General features: G+C 45.5%; 1 protein-coding gene across 7 annotated transcripts in view; it reads right to left on the reverse strand.

The window, feature by feature from the left end:
* The window catches only part of USP21 (ubiquitin specific peptidase 21), a 1,008,218-nt gene that overhangs the window by 159,340 nt on the left and 832,998 nt on the right, over positions 1-15,880 (reverse strand). For all 7 annotated transcript variants that reach the window (XM_069604671.1, XM_069604661.1, XM_069604666.1 and 4 more), the window contains one exon: positions 13,131-13,238. In XM_069604671.1, the coding sequence (XP_069460772.1) occupies positions 13,131-13,238 (108 nt within the window). The remainder of the gene's footprint in view (positions 1-13,130; positions 13,239-15,880) is intronic.

A 15,880-nucleotide genomic window follows, 5' to 3' on the forward strand; every position in this document is an offset into this window, starting at 1 on the left:
CATGCCCTAAACACCTAAAGCAGAGCTTGTAGAACAGTTTAAATCCAGGTACAAATGATTACCATCTGTTTTTTTGATCAACAATGTTTTTATGAAGTGTCCAAATAAAGCATCCAATTTGTCTTTTAAAATGTATCCTCTTTGTCCATTTATTTTCCAACTAGTACCATTTTTACGATTGCCATACAATGTAACTCTGTGCTTTCACAGGTCACAGTTTCGTCGAGCTACTGTGGGACTTTTACTGATCACGGGAGGGCCAGATGGATAACGTTGTGAAAGAAACTTTGGGGTTCGGCAGTTGCCTTACCATACAGTTGCCCAAATAGCTGAATAACTGCTCATCCCGCAAAAGGGATGAGACCTAGGCTACATAAGATACTTGGCACGCAAGAAGTACTGACTGTGAACAAAACAGCGCATCAAAGTGCATTGTTGGTGAGAAAAAGAAGCACTCTGACCAAAATATTCATGGGGGCATGTGTTGGGGGTCGTTGCTAATGTAAGGAAGGGGTGGGTCGGTTGAGCCCCCGGCCAACATACATTATACGTGAAAGTGGCATCCTGATCTTGCACTCGCGGTGGGCTCCTCCTTTGCCAATCTACTGCTATGGGGAAGGAGGCTGTGACATAAGCAGAGAGGGGGCTATTGCTAGACACACTTTGACTCCATTTTGTATACCCTCGACTCCAATTTTGGAGGAGGGCGCCTTCTGTCATTGCAAAGTTTGCACTACCCCTCAGCAATGCCACGAACAGCGAGCAAGGACAGCCCCCACATTTTTCCTCCTGTGCCTGCGCTTCACAATTCCAGTGGTGAGACAAGATGTTGCAAACTAAGAACGTATCATCATTCTGAGTGAAGGTCACCAGCTTTGAATTTTTGCTTGCGAGCTGAGGAAGCCCATGCATCGCACACACAGTATAAGGTTCAATTGTTTTTTGGCCTTGAGAGAAAGGGACCATTCCAAAAGGAATTGAATTAAAGGAGGGGTGTAACAACGTAAGATATGATAAGGTTCTCCATTCCAAAACTAGACTAATAAACATGTAAATTCAGTTAATGAAAAATCGTTGAGCCAAACAGAGTCTACATTAAGCCAAGAGAATGGAAATGCCGAATATAATGACCTTTGACGATTTTATACCCGAATGAGTCAAATTATCATTAGCTGACCGTTATTGCTGCGTTACATTGTACTGGTTTGTTCTGTGTGGCATATTGCAATGAAACTCAAGTATGTACTGGTCTTTCTACCGAGCACATGGGCAGTCCAGCATCGAGATGCATGTAGACCACCACTCGGTTCCCCCCAGGTTCAACGCTAATTTTTCATTAAAATGCCATCTATGTGCACCTTGATTTGTAGCGTCAGCTTCCCCATCCAGTTTAGAGCTGAACATACTCCATAGCACTATCCTCCGAAGCAAATTGTGGAGTACTTTCCACGTTGTTTTCTCTCTGTTCACATTGTTTCAAGTCTGTGCTAATCGTTAGTTTTAACTCGATGCCGACTTAAGTAAAATGATAAATTGTAATAAAGATCGGCTACTGAGACACACTTCTATTATGTTTTCCAAACAGGTACATCCTGCCATTCTGCGATTGTCATCGATTCCAGATACCAACTGATGGCTTTTTCAACCGGCAGCTGCAGATACATGTCATTAACTGGATATATTTGACTCTTTTTTGGGACAATCGCTAAGGGCCGATATGCCCTTACGCGGTACTAGCGATTAGGAGCAACATAACATCCTTTACGGTGGTCTATCACCAAGTTGATACACAAGTCTTGCAATTCACCGTGCGACCAAAGCACTTCTTTTACCCAAATCGAACACCTTGTGTACCCAAAAGGAACACCGCGTGACTCACGATCAACATTTGCAGATCGACAGCAAAGAAACAAAATTCCAATTTGATTGAATATGGCAATCGCCGGATGTTCTCGGAGCGCTAATTGTGAAATAAAAGTATCTTACAAATTGTACAGTCTTGCTGTTTCCTTTTAAAGTACAGTTTTATATTCTGAATTGTGATGCGCTGTGTTGTGAGACGATGTGTGTTGATTTACGGGTTCTGCGTCACGTCACGTAGGTCATGATTGGGCGCGTTTGGCTACGTTGCCCAGGAACGTCACGGAGAAAGGCGGAGAATATCACTAGGTTTGGTGGTGTCAGGCTCAGGGGCAGGGGATATGATTTAGTGCCGCAAGGGCAGTCCTGCTTGGGCCATGCAGCAACGGATAAGATTATCACAAAATGGCCACGCCCTGTTGCCTGATTTCACATATGTACAAAAGGGAAAAACTACAGTAAGGTGCATAAGAAGAACAAGTTACTCTCTTACTGGTTAACATTCTTTCGATGGGATGGTCCGACGACGTATTCCATATCTATGACAGGCAATCACCACAGCTGTGCTGCTTCGTAAAATTTTCAACGTCTACGTCCTGCGTCGATGACGTTGATACGCTGTCCTCGAGGGCCTCAGTCGAGCCGACGTCACCGGATGTTATAAGTAGGACGCATGACGCCCGTAGCCTCAGTTGTAGTTTTTTTCCCCAGAACATGTGGCACCAATCTTCTGCTAGTATGACCACAGAAAGCCTTGCAGAAAAGTAAGCTGCAATCGCATAAGAAATTCTGTAGTGGGGCAGGTAGGGAGGGAGAGATATGGAATACGTCGGACCATCCCATCGAAAGAACGTTACCAGGTAAGAGAGTAACTTGTTCTTCGAGGGGATTGGGTCCTCCGACGTATTCCATGTCTATGACAGACTCCCAAACCAGTACCAACGTATGGAGGAGGGAAAAGAATTTAGAATATAGAAATTTAGAATGCCCAATCAAATTGCAGAGTAAAGGACCGCCTTGCCAAAGGCCAGATCCTGCCCATGGATAGAATCTAGGTAGCAGTGTCTTACAAAAGTATGGACCGAAGCCCATGTGCCTGCTTCAAGGATGTTACGAATAGGAACACCCCTCTGCAGGGCAGTGGAGGCAGCCATACCCTTAGTAGAATGGGCCCGTGAGCCAACCGGAGGGTCCTTACCCGCCAGGCGGTAACATTCCGAAATTGCCAAGATAATCCATCTAGACAAAGTTTGCTTAGTATCAGCTTGTCCCAAACGCCTTCCAGCGTAACCTATGAAGAGCGGATTGTCCACTCTGACCCAGGACATGCGTGAAATATAGAAACTATGGAGCCTCTCCTCTTCCTTACCAGGATGTGGAGGAGGATAAAATGCCAGAAGAATGACCTTCTGGCTTAAATGAAATTCCGACACCACTTTCGGAAGAAAGGAAGGACGAACACTAGGGACAACCCTGTCCTTATGAAACACCGTAAAGGGTGGCTTAACAGAAAGTGCCTACAACTCACTCACTCTGCGATCGGAAGTAACCGCAAGTAAAAATACAGTTTTAAGGGTTAACAGACTCAAAGGACAAGAATGTAAAGGCTCAAATGGAGCACTCATAAGGAATTTTAGAACAAGGTTCAAATCCCAACCGGGCACCTGGAAAGGTAACGGTGGAAACACATTAGTGAGCCCTTTCAGAAACTGAGAAATTAAAGGAATTTTTAAATAAGAACACTCCTCAGACGAGCGCTTAAATATGGACAGCGCCGCCAGGTAACCTTTAATGGTACCTACCTTGCAGGCCCTTCTGGGCTAAAGAAAGCAAAAAAGACAAAACCACAGGAATGTCGCATGAAAAAGGATCCACATTATTAACCCTGCACAAGTCGCAGAACTTTCTCCAACGGCAATGGTACAGGGACTTTGTTGCAGGCCACCTGGCCGAAAGCAACACCTCCATCACGTCTTCAGGGAGGTCCCAATCCTTATACCTCAACCTTTCAGAAGCCAAGAGTGAAGGTTGAGGCATCTGACCTCTGGATGGAGAACCAGACCTCCCTCCCGTGAGAGCAGATTGTCTCAGTAGGGAAGACGGCGTGGAGGGCAGATGGACAAGTCGAGAAGGTCTGGGTACCACGTTCTCCGGGCCCATGCCGGAGCAATGAGGATCATCCGGGAACCGAACCTCCGTAACCTCTGCAGCACTTGCGGGATGACGGGACCTGGAGGAAACGCATACAGCAGTGGGAAGGACCACTCCAACACAAACATGTCTCCTAAGGCTCCTCTTGGAAGAACTTCCCGCAAGCAGAACTTTTCGCACTTCCGGTTGACACTGGGGGCGAAGAGATCCACTTGTAGGGTCCCCCAAAGGGTGAAGATCTCCAGGAGAATCTCCTGAGCCAGCTCCCACTCGTGAGAGATCATGCTCTGCCTGCTCAGAGCGTCCGCCGTCTCGTTTTCGTCTCCGGACAGATGAACTGCCGAAATCGAAATTTCCTGCTGGATGGCCCAGAACCAGAGCTGCATTGCCTCGCTGCACAGAGAAAGTGAGCCTGCCCCCCCCTTTTTTGTTGAGGTAATTTATGGCCACTGTGTTGTCCGTCAGAATCAGGACATTCTTCTCTTGCACAGTCAGCAGAAAAGCCTTCAGGGCAAGCCTGACGGCCCTCAGCTCCAACAGATTGATATGGAGTCTGGACTCTGACAGAGACCAACGATCACTGACTCTCAACTCATTGGCATGAGCTCCCCATCCCGTGAGGGATGCGTTCGTCACGATCGTCACCTCCGGCCAGGGTAGCCAAAATGGAGCCCCCTTCATCAGATTGCCTTTGATGGCCCACCACAGAAGGTCCTGGGCGACCAAGGGCGGCACCTGAATGGGGTCTGACATCCCGCCGGAGGACTGCGATTCTTTGGAAGGCCATATGGAATGGCAGTACCGGGTCAGTTGATGGGCCTTGGTCAAGGATATCCGTCAGGTCATCCTGCAGAAAATCCACTGGTGGCACAGACCACCCCAAGTATTCCATCACCCTCGACATAAGGCGCTGGTACAAGGACTCGGCGTGGGTGCCAGGCTCAGGACTATCGAACTCAACCTCCGGAGAGGTGTCCAGACCACTGGTGTCGTGCAAGGACTGACGCAGGTCTTCTAGCTGGCTATGCCCAGACATGAGTTTGTCTGGAACCATACCTTCATCAGACCCTTCATCCACCTCGGATGTAATCCAGAGGCTGGAATAAATCCCCGGATGAGGGCACAGAAAAAGGCTCAAATACAGGCCTCACTGACTTCTGCAGGGCCTTTCTCGGAGTTTCCACCGGTCTCCGGGGCACCTCCGATAAAGCCTCCTCGAAAGGCGTCGAGGGCATCGACAGAATCAGCGTCGATGTCGAGTGGGGTGCCGACGGCATCGACACAGGCCTCGAGGGCGGAGCCCCAAGCGTGTCCTTCGACAGCCTGGGCGCCGATGGCATCGACGGCTTCCTCAGAGGCAGAGCCTCGAGAGAGTCCTTCGACGGCCATGGCGCCGAAGGAGCCTCGAGAGAGTCCTTCAACGGCCATGGCGCCGAAGGCGTCAATGTCTTCTTGGAAGACCTCACAGGCTCCGACGGTCTCGAGGGCGTCGAGGACCGGGACCTTGAGCGGGCATGGCTAGAGCGATCCACCTTGTCCGACCGGGACCTCGAAGGTGACCGGTGATCGGGACGACCGCTCGAGCCCGAAAGCGTGCTAACAGTGTCTCTAGCACGTTCCCTACCGGTGTCTTTCAACGGCGCAGACGGAACAGACCCCTGCGACTGAAAAATCGCCATCATCTCCTTACGAAATTAATCCCATTCCGCAGTAGTGGAATGCTTGTTGGAACAAGCAACCCGCTGACGGGTGGAGTCCTCGGACGGGGAAGGGGAAGGCGACCGGTGACAGCGCTTCCGTGAGTGCCTCGAAGAGGCAAAGGAATGGTGGGACCCATTCCGGGACCGAGACCCCCTGGATTTACACCGACGATGCGGAGAGTCGCCCCTCGAATCGTCAGTCGAAAGCCCAGTGGATTTCGACTTCCGGGGCTTGGACACCTTACCGACAGAAAGCTTCTTCTTACGCTCCCGCAAGGCCTTCGATGCGAACGACTGGCACTCGTCACAATCGTCCATGGCGTGGTCCTCACCGAGGCACCAGAGGCAGGCGTGGTGCGGGTCCATCACAGACATCTTGGAACCGCAGACCCGACACTTCTTGAAACCTGGACGCTGGGTAGAAGAAGACAAAGACATCATGGAAATCTTTACAAACGAACAGGTTTGTAAAGATTCGGGCGTCGTGCGTCCTACTTAGAACATCCGGTGACATCGGCTTGACGGAGGCCCTCGAGGACAGCGTATCAACGTCATCGACGCAGGACGCAGAACATTTTCTGAAGCAGCACAGCTGTGGTGATTAACCGTCATAGATATGGAATACGTCAGAAGGACCCAATCGCCTTGAAATGTTTGTACGATCAATCAACGTATGCTTAAAAACACATGCCCGAGCCCTCAGGACAATAATATTTCTGAGCGCACTATTCCTTTAATTAAGTATAGTTGATGGCTTGGTGTGCAGAGGCCAAAGATTATTGATCCTGAGTGGGATGCGCAAAATGGTGGTGGATCTAGGACATAATGCACATATGGGAATTTGAAGAACTAAGGCCCTCATAAGAATGGATTTTTGGTGTCTTGGAAGGGACAGGTTCATTGAGGCGAGGATCAAGGAGTGTGAGGAATGTAAAAATAGTGACAAGGTGTTGTAGACAAGGACCCCCCCCCATGATTGTTCCACAAGCACCCAGAATACCGTGGGACACTTGCCATAGATTTGCTGCGGCCGTTAAATTTTGAAGGTGCCAAGTACTCCTATGTCATTGCGGTATGATGCTAGGCATAGGTGCAAGTTGACTAATGTGATGAGAAGCGATGAAGTTAAAATCAAACTTCCAAGTTGGAGTAAGAAGACGGAGTCCACATTTCCTTGCCCCAAGACTGTGTGCAATAATTATGCCAACATGTTGCAGTTAGAGGGAGTCCATTTGTGGAATAAGGAGTGTGTTTGTCAAGAGATCGTAGGGGCCAATCAGTTACAATGGTCCCTACCCATGTCTGCCGCCTCTCTGTTTGTGTATTAACATGTTTTTTATTTCAAAAGCACAGTCCATGCTTCTTCCTTCTTTTTGTATGTGCATTGGAAGATAAGGAGGTGTGTTATATAGTGTACATAGTTAAAGATCCAATGATGTATATAGTTGCATGTCTGTTATTAATGGAATCATGCAACAGCTGGTGACACCAGAGAACCCTATGGGGTTGTAGAATGTCATGGTAGGAAACTGTCAGATGGAAGCTGTTCAAGGATGAAGGAGGCTGCAGCCCCTTTTATTTTGAGACTAATAAAGATAGCCCACTTGCCTCAGGCCTGGTGTTGTGCTACATAATATGCCAGGTTGGTTTGGAACAAAATACATTTCCCTGACACAAAAACAACGCTGCTCAGGTTAAACAACTTTGCAGTGGGGTGGATATGTGAAGGATCAGAAATGTGTGGTGGACAACTTTGTGAATATGTTTCCAAAGATTTGATTTTATTAACTCAAAAGATTGGATAAATGCCTCTCTATCCCTATCCTTACGAGGATTTTCCTGCCTAAAATAAACTAAAGGAAAACACTAACAAAAAAGGTTTCTGTCCCTCACACTTATATACACATTAAATCAATAAGGAAATATATGACAGTTTAACAACAGAAAATATAACAGTATAAGTCACACCACAATAGCTGCTTCTTCTGATAACCTGGGTGAACTCCCTTTCCTCAGATTTAAGCAGTTCTTTCTTTAAATGTTCAAAAGGGATAAGGCAATTCTGTGTAATAACAAAAAGTTGCACTTCAGTTCTCTTTCTAATCCTCACAACACAAATTCCCAACTTGGATACCAAAGATGGTGTCACGAATCGCCATGCTTGGTCCTCCTTGTCGTCGTCCTGGAGACATTTTCCACGACTCGCGGGCGCCATTGTTACTACCAAAATGGCACCCGATACTTTGTGCGGAAGGACTCGCTGTGGTCTAGTGTTTGGGCAGCACTCAAACGCTGACTCCAGCTTCCTGATTTCGAGCGTAACAGTCATTGCAGTCTGAAGCTCCTCGCGTTTCAATGCAGGTAATGTCCCTGCTCAGTGCCTCCTTTGTGTTTCCTGCCTTTGTTCCTCCTTTCCTTCGATTACCCTCCTGCCTTCCTTGCTGGCTTTCCTCCTGGTTTTCCTCCTTGCTGCCTTGCTGTTGTGTTCTCTCTGGAATACCAGGATCTGTTACCTACTCCTGACTGTTCAACTACTCGTCAGTCTACGCTTGGGCTTCCTATCTCACTACTGGATCCCAGCCCCTCAGGATGTTTCGCTGCTAGCACAAGTTTTTTCCTCCCCCTTTTGGGGAAGATTTTTTTCCTGTGCCCCTTTTAGCTTTCCACTCTGAAGGTCACCCTGCCTGGGTATACACAAGTCAGACAGCGTGGAGTCCGGAGAGTCTTGCCCATAAATTTCTGGAACACTCCATCAAAGCACAAGATTCTCAGGGGAACCATAGAGAGCAAGACTCCTCCGACAAAAACACGGGAGAGCATCATGGACAACCCTGACAGATGGGTCACAATTGTTTGACAAAGCTGTCCTCTTTCCCACTTGTATTCAAGGTCTGGAGAAAGCTTCTCGTCATCAACAACGAGTAATTCATTAGCTTCAAAACAAATGTCTGTCAGGATATTTTGGCCCCACTTCAACTTCAGTACTACTTCATCAAAACAGTCATCATATATCAAAACTTCATTATCTTCAAAACAAATTTCTGGGTCAGGATATTTTGGCATCACTGTCACAAGCTTTACCCCACCACAGTACTTTTTGAGTTTTTACCTGGTTTACTCTCATGCCAGGTTTATCACTTCTACAACACTCCTGCCAGCCAAGATAAACTACTGCAGTTCTCTGGGAGGCCCGAACAGAACCAATTGGCACAAAGTTCTAAGACCTGGTATACTCCCTTGCCAGGCCCAACTACTACCTTCAAATACGTTTGTGGTAACTTCAAAGGTTTAAACAATGTCTTCTGCATTACACAATTAGGTCTAGGATTTTCTTCAAAGGACACAAGAATCACACTAGTGCTACTCACTATACATAAGTGTTTGCCACATACTGGCCAGGCAATGTTTCCTTCCTCCTGAACATCTTATCAGAAGGGTAGCCCTCCTGCCAATCTTGATCCATCTTTGTATTACTAAACAAATGCTGATAACTTTTCCTCTTTTTCAAACTTCTTTGGTTTGGCAATTAAGACTTTCTCTGCACCTGGGCAATAATCTTCACACACACGCTTAGGATCAGTTATCTTCTTTTGGCTTAAGCACCCTTGGTTGTTTCTCAATTGCCTTACTGTGTATCCCTTTTGACTTTAGCAATGGTGGTTTAGATTCCCTTCTTGACATATTGACCCCTTGTGTGGTTGGTTGTTATTGTCACCCACTATATAGCATCTTGGAGTCTCTGTAGAACAACTGCTTTGGTTTACATCAGCTTGGTATATGTCAAAATCGTAGTTTGTTTTATATTAGTTTGGTATTCAATAGGGCTTGATTCAGCCAATGAGTAACCACGGAGAGCTGGGGGTCACAATAGAACAGTGAACTTACCGGTGGTGTGCACGTCCGTGTACCTTGCTGCTTCCAGCTCACCTGCTTCGCATCTTTACCACGGCCCAGCAACCTCTCCTGCATGGCTTCCTGTGTCTCAGAACCCTCGCGGCTCTCGCCTGCCACCACTGAACACTACACTGCGAGGAAAGTTACCAACAGGTGCACTTTCTGCTGCGCAATCTCTGCAGCTGAAGTCTCCCCAGCGTCCTGGTGCTTGCCTGATTCAGCAAAATGCTCCACTTTAGGGAAAGTTATGAACAGGTACGCTTTCTGCTGCACAACCTCTGCAGCTGAAATCTCGAGCACATACGACCGTCTCAGGACCGGCATCAATTTTTCTTGCCACTCTGGTCCTGGTGTCCTGGCACTTCCACGATTTCTTCTGCTGCTTCGTGGAGAATTTAAATATCCTCTACTCACTACTACTGCTCTCCTGCTCCGGCCGCCTCGCCTTCTTCCACCCTGGTCTAATGACCTGCACCTGAGATGGGGTTTATGCCTCTCAGCCATACTCAGGTGTGGGCCATTACTCTTAATGGACTGCATTCTGCAACCTTGTGCCTCTGCAGCCCTCTTCGCCATCACTGTACTCTGGGAATTCTGGGACTTGAAGTCCCTAACACAAAAGTTGCTCTTTTTAACAGCTTCTGTTCTACAATAAGCTCTTAGGAGATTGGGGTCTTGGGGAAAGTTACCCAACGGCGTTTCCCCTTCCTCCTGACCTGTTCCCCTACCATGTGATCCTCCTGGCTAATACTGCCCCAGGGTCTGGATCAGTAGGCCAAATGAGAGGGGTTCCAGGTGAGGTTTCCTAGGTGAATCATTACAGGTAGCAAACTTATAAAGTGTACAGCAGACGATCGGGCACACAACCAACTTTAATGTCTATCATTTCCAGGCCGCACCAATCCCTTCATCACACTCCTGTATTTTCTCCATTGTATTACAGAGGGATATATAATATATGATATAGATATCCAATCTAGAATGCATCAAGCATAATAGTCCATCCTTTCAATTTTCTCAAGTCCAATGAATTTCCTGTTCCTTTTCGTGGATAAGGTTGTGGTTCACTGCCCTCTCCCTGGTATTAAACACAATGGGGGTGTTAGGCAGAATTATATGCAGTACCCCTTGGGAACACCACACACAATTAAGACTACAAGTGACAGTACAAATTCACCTTTGGTACAAGCCTGTACTACACAGTTAAAGTGGTAGCAGTAGTGGAGCAGCCAGATGTATCTCAAGAGTAAGTGAGCAGTATCAGATAGTTACACAAAGGACAGCAATTACTATGATTCAGGCAAACACTGACTCAAGGTTTTCAAGTAAAAGAATATACATTTATTTCACTCTTCAGTTGTATAACATTACAATATTATAAGCAGTTCAAAAATCACTCTTAATACACCACGCCACTTCCCTTAAATTCCAGACAAGTTAAGCTCACACAAATGAAGTGGGAGCAAAATAGCACTCAAGCAATTTAAAAGGGAGAGAAAGACAAAGTTATTAGAAATTAAATCAAACCAACAGGTAAGTACTCAGGGCAATTGAACAAGATGAACTACAGTGATAAAATCAGGTAGAAAAGGCTTAAGGCCAAAGTCAATGGGTCAAAAGTCTTTTGCTCAAGATCACAGTTCAGGCTAGTTTGCGGTAAAGTTTGTGGCACGTTTGCGGATGAGGTTGGTTGATAGAAAAGTTAGTTCAAAGAGAAGAGAAGGACAAGCCCTCGGATTGGAGAAAGATTCCAAACACTTTCACCGCGGTTGAACGAAACGAGTAACCGGATTTGCACAGTACCTTGTAACGGAGAGGAAGCTGTAGCTGAGGCGGACGTTCCTGGTAGTTCCTGCAGGCTCAAGGTCCCTGAAGCGACTGTCGGACTGGCACGAAGTAGGAAGACTGGAGGGTCCGGCACTACCCAGGGAAGAAACCGGCAGCAGAGCAAAACAAAGAACAAAAAGTGTGCTCCTTAAAACCCAAGCAGGGTCCGGCCTTCCTGGCTACCGGCCCACTGTAGTTCCGTACACCGAATTCGACCAGAGGAGGGGTCCTGGCTTGCGGTTTGGGTTAACTGGTTGGTCCCACCAGCTCAAGGGAAGAGGTTTCCTGGAGGATCTTCTCTGTCGTCAGATTCTGAAGATTCGGACCTGCAGCAGGGCTTCACCGGGCGGTTCAGTGGTTGTAGGGGTCCTCTTCCATCAGCTCCTCATAGGTTCTTTCATTCCAGTGGCGACTCTGCCTTTCCGGTCCCAGAGACCTGCTTTTTATGCAGTTTTCCCCCATTCATACAGCCTGGCTATCAATCACACAGCAGGGTGGCTGTCCTGGCAAGGACAGTCCCCTTAGCCAATCAAACAGGAGTGCGACTTGGGTTACCAAGGGAACCCCTGCCAGGGGTCCAAAGATCCCTCCCTCATATCCTGCCTCCCCAGACTTTCAGGTGCCTTAAGGAGGGCTTCTGTGCAGAAGCCCGTGAAAACACGGCGAACAAAGGAATCAACCCTGGTTTGGCGCGCAGAGAAAAACACGAGAAAGACTTTAACAAAAGAAATGATGAATAAACCAAGCCGGAGCCAAAATAAAATGTATTTGGTCAAGCAGGTTTATATTCGAGGCGAATATAATATCCTAAAACCAATACCACGTTTATATAAGAAGTTAGGGTAGTTTCCACTGCCACCAGCCAAGTCTTGATGTAAAGGGAGCGAAACAATGCTCCAAGAGACACAGACAAAAAGGGATAAGAATCAACCCTTTCCAATACTCCATGTAAGATGGGGTGCTCTGGGTCTGTGGTTTAGAAGTGACTAAAATAAATTTAATGGCAACTTTACCATTTCTGGGGGACAGTAGTCAGCCCCAGAAAATGGAGTCAGTGGGAGGTCTCAAAGACAACCCTGTGTCACTGCACTGAAGGTGCTGTGTAACACACATGAATAATATGAGGCCATGGAGTAGATGAGGCTTCAGTGCTCAAGATCACACAAAAAGTGAAAACACACACAGGAAAACACATGTAAGAGTGGGAAAAAAGGCTCACACTCTTATCAGGTGAAGAAAAAGAAAATCCTAGAAATCCAGCAAAGCTGCTGAGGGACTCTGGGAAATTAGCCATTCTGGAGAATTCTCCCCAACAGGGGGAATATCTCAGGTTGCCATCAAGTAAATCGCTGAAGACAGTACTGTGAAAGCAAGCATTTGCCTAGACTACCTTTGCCAGCGATGGCTGCCAGAAACATGGAACCAGCATACAAGCATCAATGTATACAGTGAATGAACATAACAATACAAAAACTGTCAATGCAATAACAACCAAGCAATTTGAAAATGGCTACACATTACTAAATCAATAATGCATGAAAACAACAAAACAATGCAGATTCACTTTAGCTGGAGATGAAAGGGATTAACTAGTGGTCGCATTAACTATTTAATAAGAGGGGATTGCAGGTGGTATTCCGATAAATATAACTATTGCAACCAAAAACAAGGGGACATTAGAGGGGCATGCACACTTACCATTTTTTTCACTTGCAAACTCTTTCAGGTTGAGTCTCTGCAATGGGAAATCCACGAAGACGGAGCATTTCTTTATGGAGTACCTGGTTGTTGAAAATCTGTTCAAATCTAAGGGAACGCTGGTGAGTTAAGGTTGTGTATGCGCAGCTGTTGACCAAGAAATGAAGCACTGATTGTATAAAAGAACAAGAGTCACTCATTTTGGAGTTTGTAGAAAGGCACCCATCTCACTCAAGCTGGTAGCCGGCGTAGGAGAAGCTGTTCTATATCTACCAAGTTAACTTCTCCAAGTCTATTTTCAATGGAATATACTTATTCAGTAGAATCAGGTAACAAAGCTTCGCTAGATCTCCTGTTCACAGCGTCAGGGAATGTTTAATGACAATTGCCAACAATGTAAGATGTTTCCTAGTGAGAGTGAACAAATGCTAAAATAGTTTGTTGTACGGTACACTGTGCCTAGACAAGCATCTGCTCCTCACTGATGCCCAATGAGACAAACATGTTTGAGTTTGCTGTTAATGCTTTTACTCAGAGGAGATGTGTCTGCCATTGCAGCATAGACTGCCTAATGGGTACAATTAGACTGATATGCAAATGGATATCCCACTCATGGTATGGAACAGACGGTATCTGGTCATTGGATCTAATGCCATTCTAGCAACATTTTTCCATCTAAAAATGTGCATCGAATGCATATTTTTGGGGGGTAAATGGTTAATTTTTGTTCAGGTGCATTTTAAAGGGTAAAAAGAAAAATGCATTCGATGCAGATTTTTTAGATGGAAAGAATTTGATGGAAATTCATCTCAATGCAAGGAATTCGATGCAATTACCATAAACCACACAGACTACAAATCTTGAGTGGGTTACAGCCCAAAGAACAAACTAATTAGCATTTGGCCAATCTCAATAGAGGATTTCTCATATTGCCAACTCAAGAACATGCTATACGATGCAAGGTAGGTCGAGAACAATTGATTGCCGGCTGGGTAAGTACAAATCACATAGGTCTAATTTAAGAAAGATTTTATGAAAATATACATGTGCAATATTACTCAACAAAGGGGTGGAAGAATACATTTTTCAGCTGCTTTCTAAAGGAGAAGGGGAAGATGCTGCATTCCTAAATGGGTGTTCATGAAACTTTAATTGACATGGTATGATCTGAAATACTGCCTTTTTAAAATAAATAAATACAAGCAGCAGAAAGAAGTGTAAAATGTACTGTTACTTGAAGTTGTCTGTAATCTAAAAGAGACGTTCATTCACACTTGTACCGAATAGCTACTAGCTGGAAACAGGTTAGGAAGCAGAAACAATTTACATGCTAGATGGATACAGTACTAAAAACACGTACAGATACAAGATTTCAATTAAAAAAGTAACCTTCAGTCATTGGGGTGAACTTTGAAATGCCCTCCAGAAAGCTCAATGTTCAATAAACTTCCCTGTGGGAGAGGGCAGAGCCTACAATGGTTTCCTTTGGGAATTCAAGATGAACATATACACTTTCAGCACTTAAAAGGTTTTTAAGGTACGGAATGAGATCAGGCTGGAGCAGTTCCAAAGATTTTGGAACTCCAGATACACTGATGTATACTGTGTTATGGATAACGCGTTGGTGCCCATGCTATGAAGATTAGAATTGGATGTTGTGACAAAGCTATATGCAAAAAAGAAACAATGTTCTCAGTATCGAGTTGGAATCTGGTCTACAGAATTTGATTTTTTCCAATAGAATTGAATGACAATTTTATTTAAAGAAAACGTACAACATTAATCATAAAGTAGATCATATTAATTACATGTCTGACTTTGCAACATACAACTGTACATAACATCACAGTTCATACAAATCTACTTATATAAAACATGTTCCCCCAAGTATGGATCAATCAAAAAAGTGAGCCATTTGCATATTTACTGTCAGGAAATAGGACTGTTTTCTAACTTAGGCTATGTGAAATAGCCTAAGTTAGAAAACGGTCCCATTTCCTGGTACAGCTTATTCAACCAAGCTAACTCTAAAGAGTGTCTTGTGGTATAGTGCCATCACACGTTCCCCTGCGCCCTGCCACTTTTAAGTATTAACAAAGCAGCCATGTGACAACCCATGCTTTAAATCCGAAGGATCTGAAATATCCCATTCTGCCCCTGTAACTCCCAGAATATTAGTCAATCTGCTTGGCTCTGAATATTTATCCAAAAAGAGTAGCAATTCTTCTGTGATGTTCTTAAGAGAGTCATTTACCATTTTGGTTAGTCTGTCCATGGTGCATACCTTCAATATGCAGTCTTTCCTTAGATGGGAGCCTATATCTTTTCATTGCAATAACCAAATTTACCCTCCGAGTCAATAAAAGACACGCTCCATGTTCCTCACATATGCCAAAGAGAAAAAGGAGTGGGTCACAGGGCCCATCAATGCCATCAATATCTCAGATCTAGGAAAGGACTTCACTCCTGTGCATCTGGAATTATCAACATGGCGACCACATATGCCAATACGTCCGAGTGTCCCCACATCTCCTCCAGCATAAAGGATCATTAAACAGGTACATCCTAAACAATATGAGGGGCATACGGTCATTTGTGGAGCAATTTTATAGCATGCATTCTACATTGCAAGGAGACAGACAGATGATGTTCGAAAAAAGGACATCCCGCAGTTCATCCATAATTTCCTGGGCCCATATCAACACAGCACCTCTCCTTCCCTTACCATAAGACTATCCTGCCTTTCTTGG

The sequence above is a fragment of the Ambystoma mexicanum genome, chromosome 1p (genome assembly GCF_040938575.1).
Source record: "Ambystoma mexicanum isolate Mex_15411 chromosome 1p, UKY_AmexF1_1, whole genome shotgun sequence".
Classification (NCBI taxonomy): Eukaryota; Metazoa; Chordata; class Amphibia; order Caudata; family Ambystomatidae; genus Ambystoma; species Ambystoma mexicanum.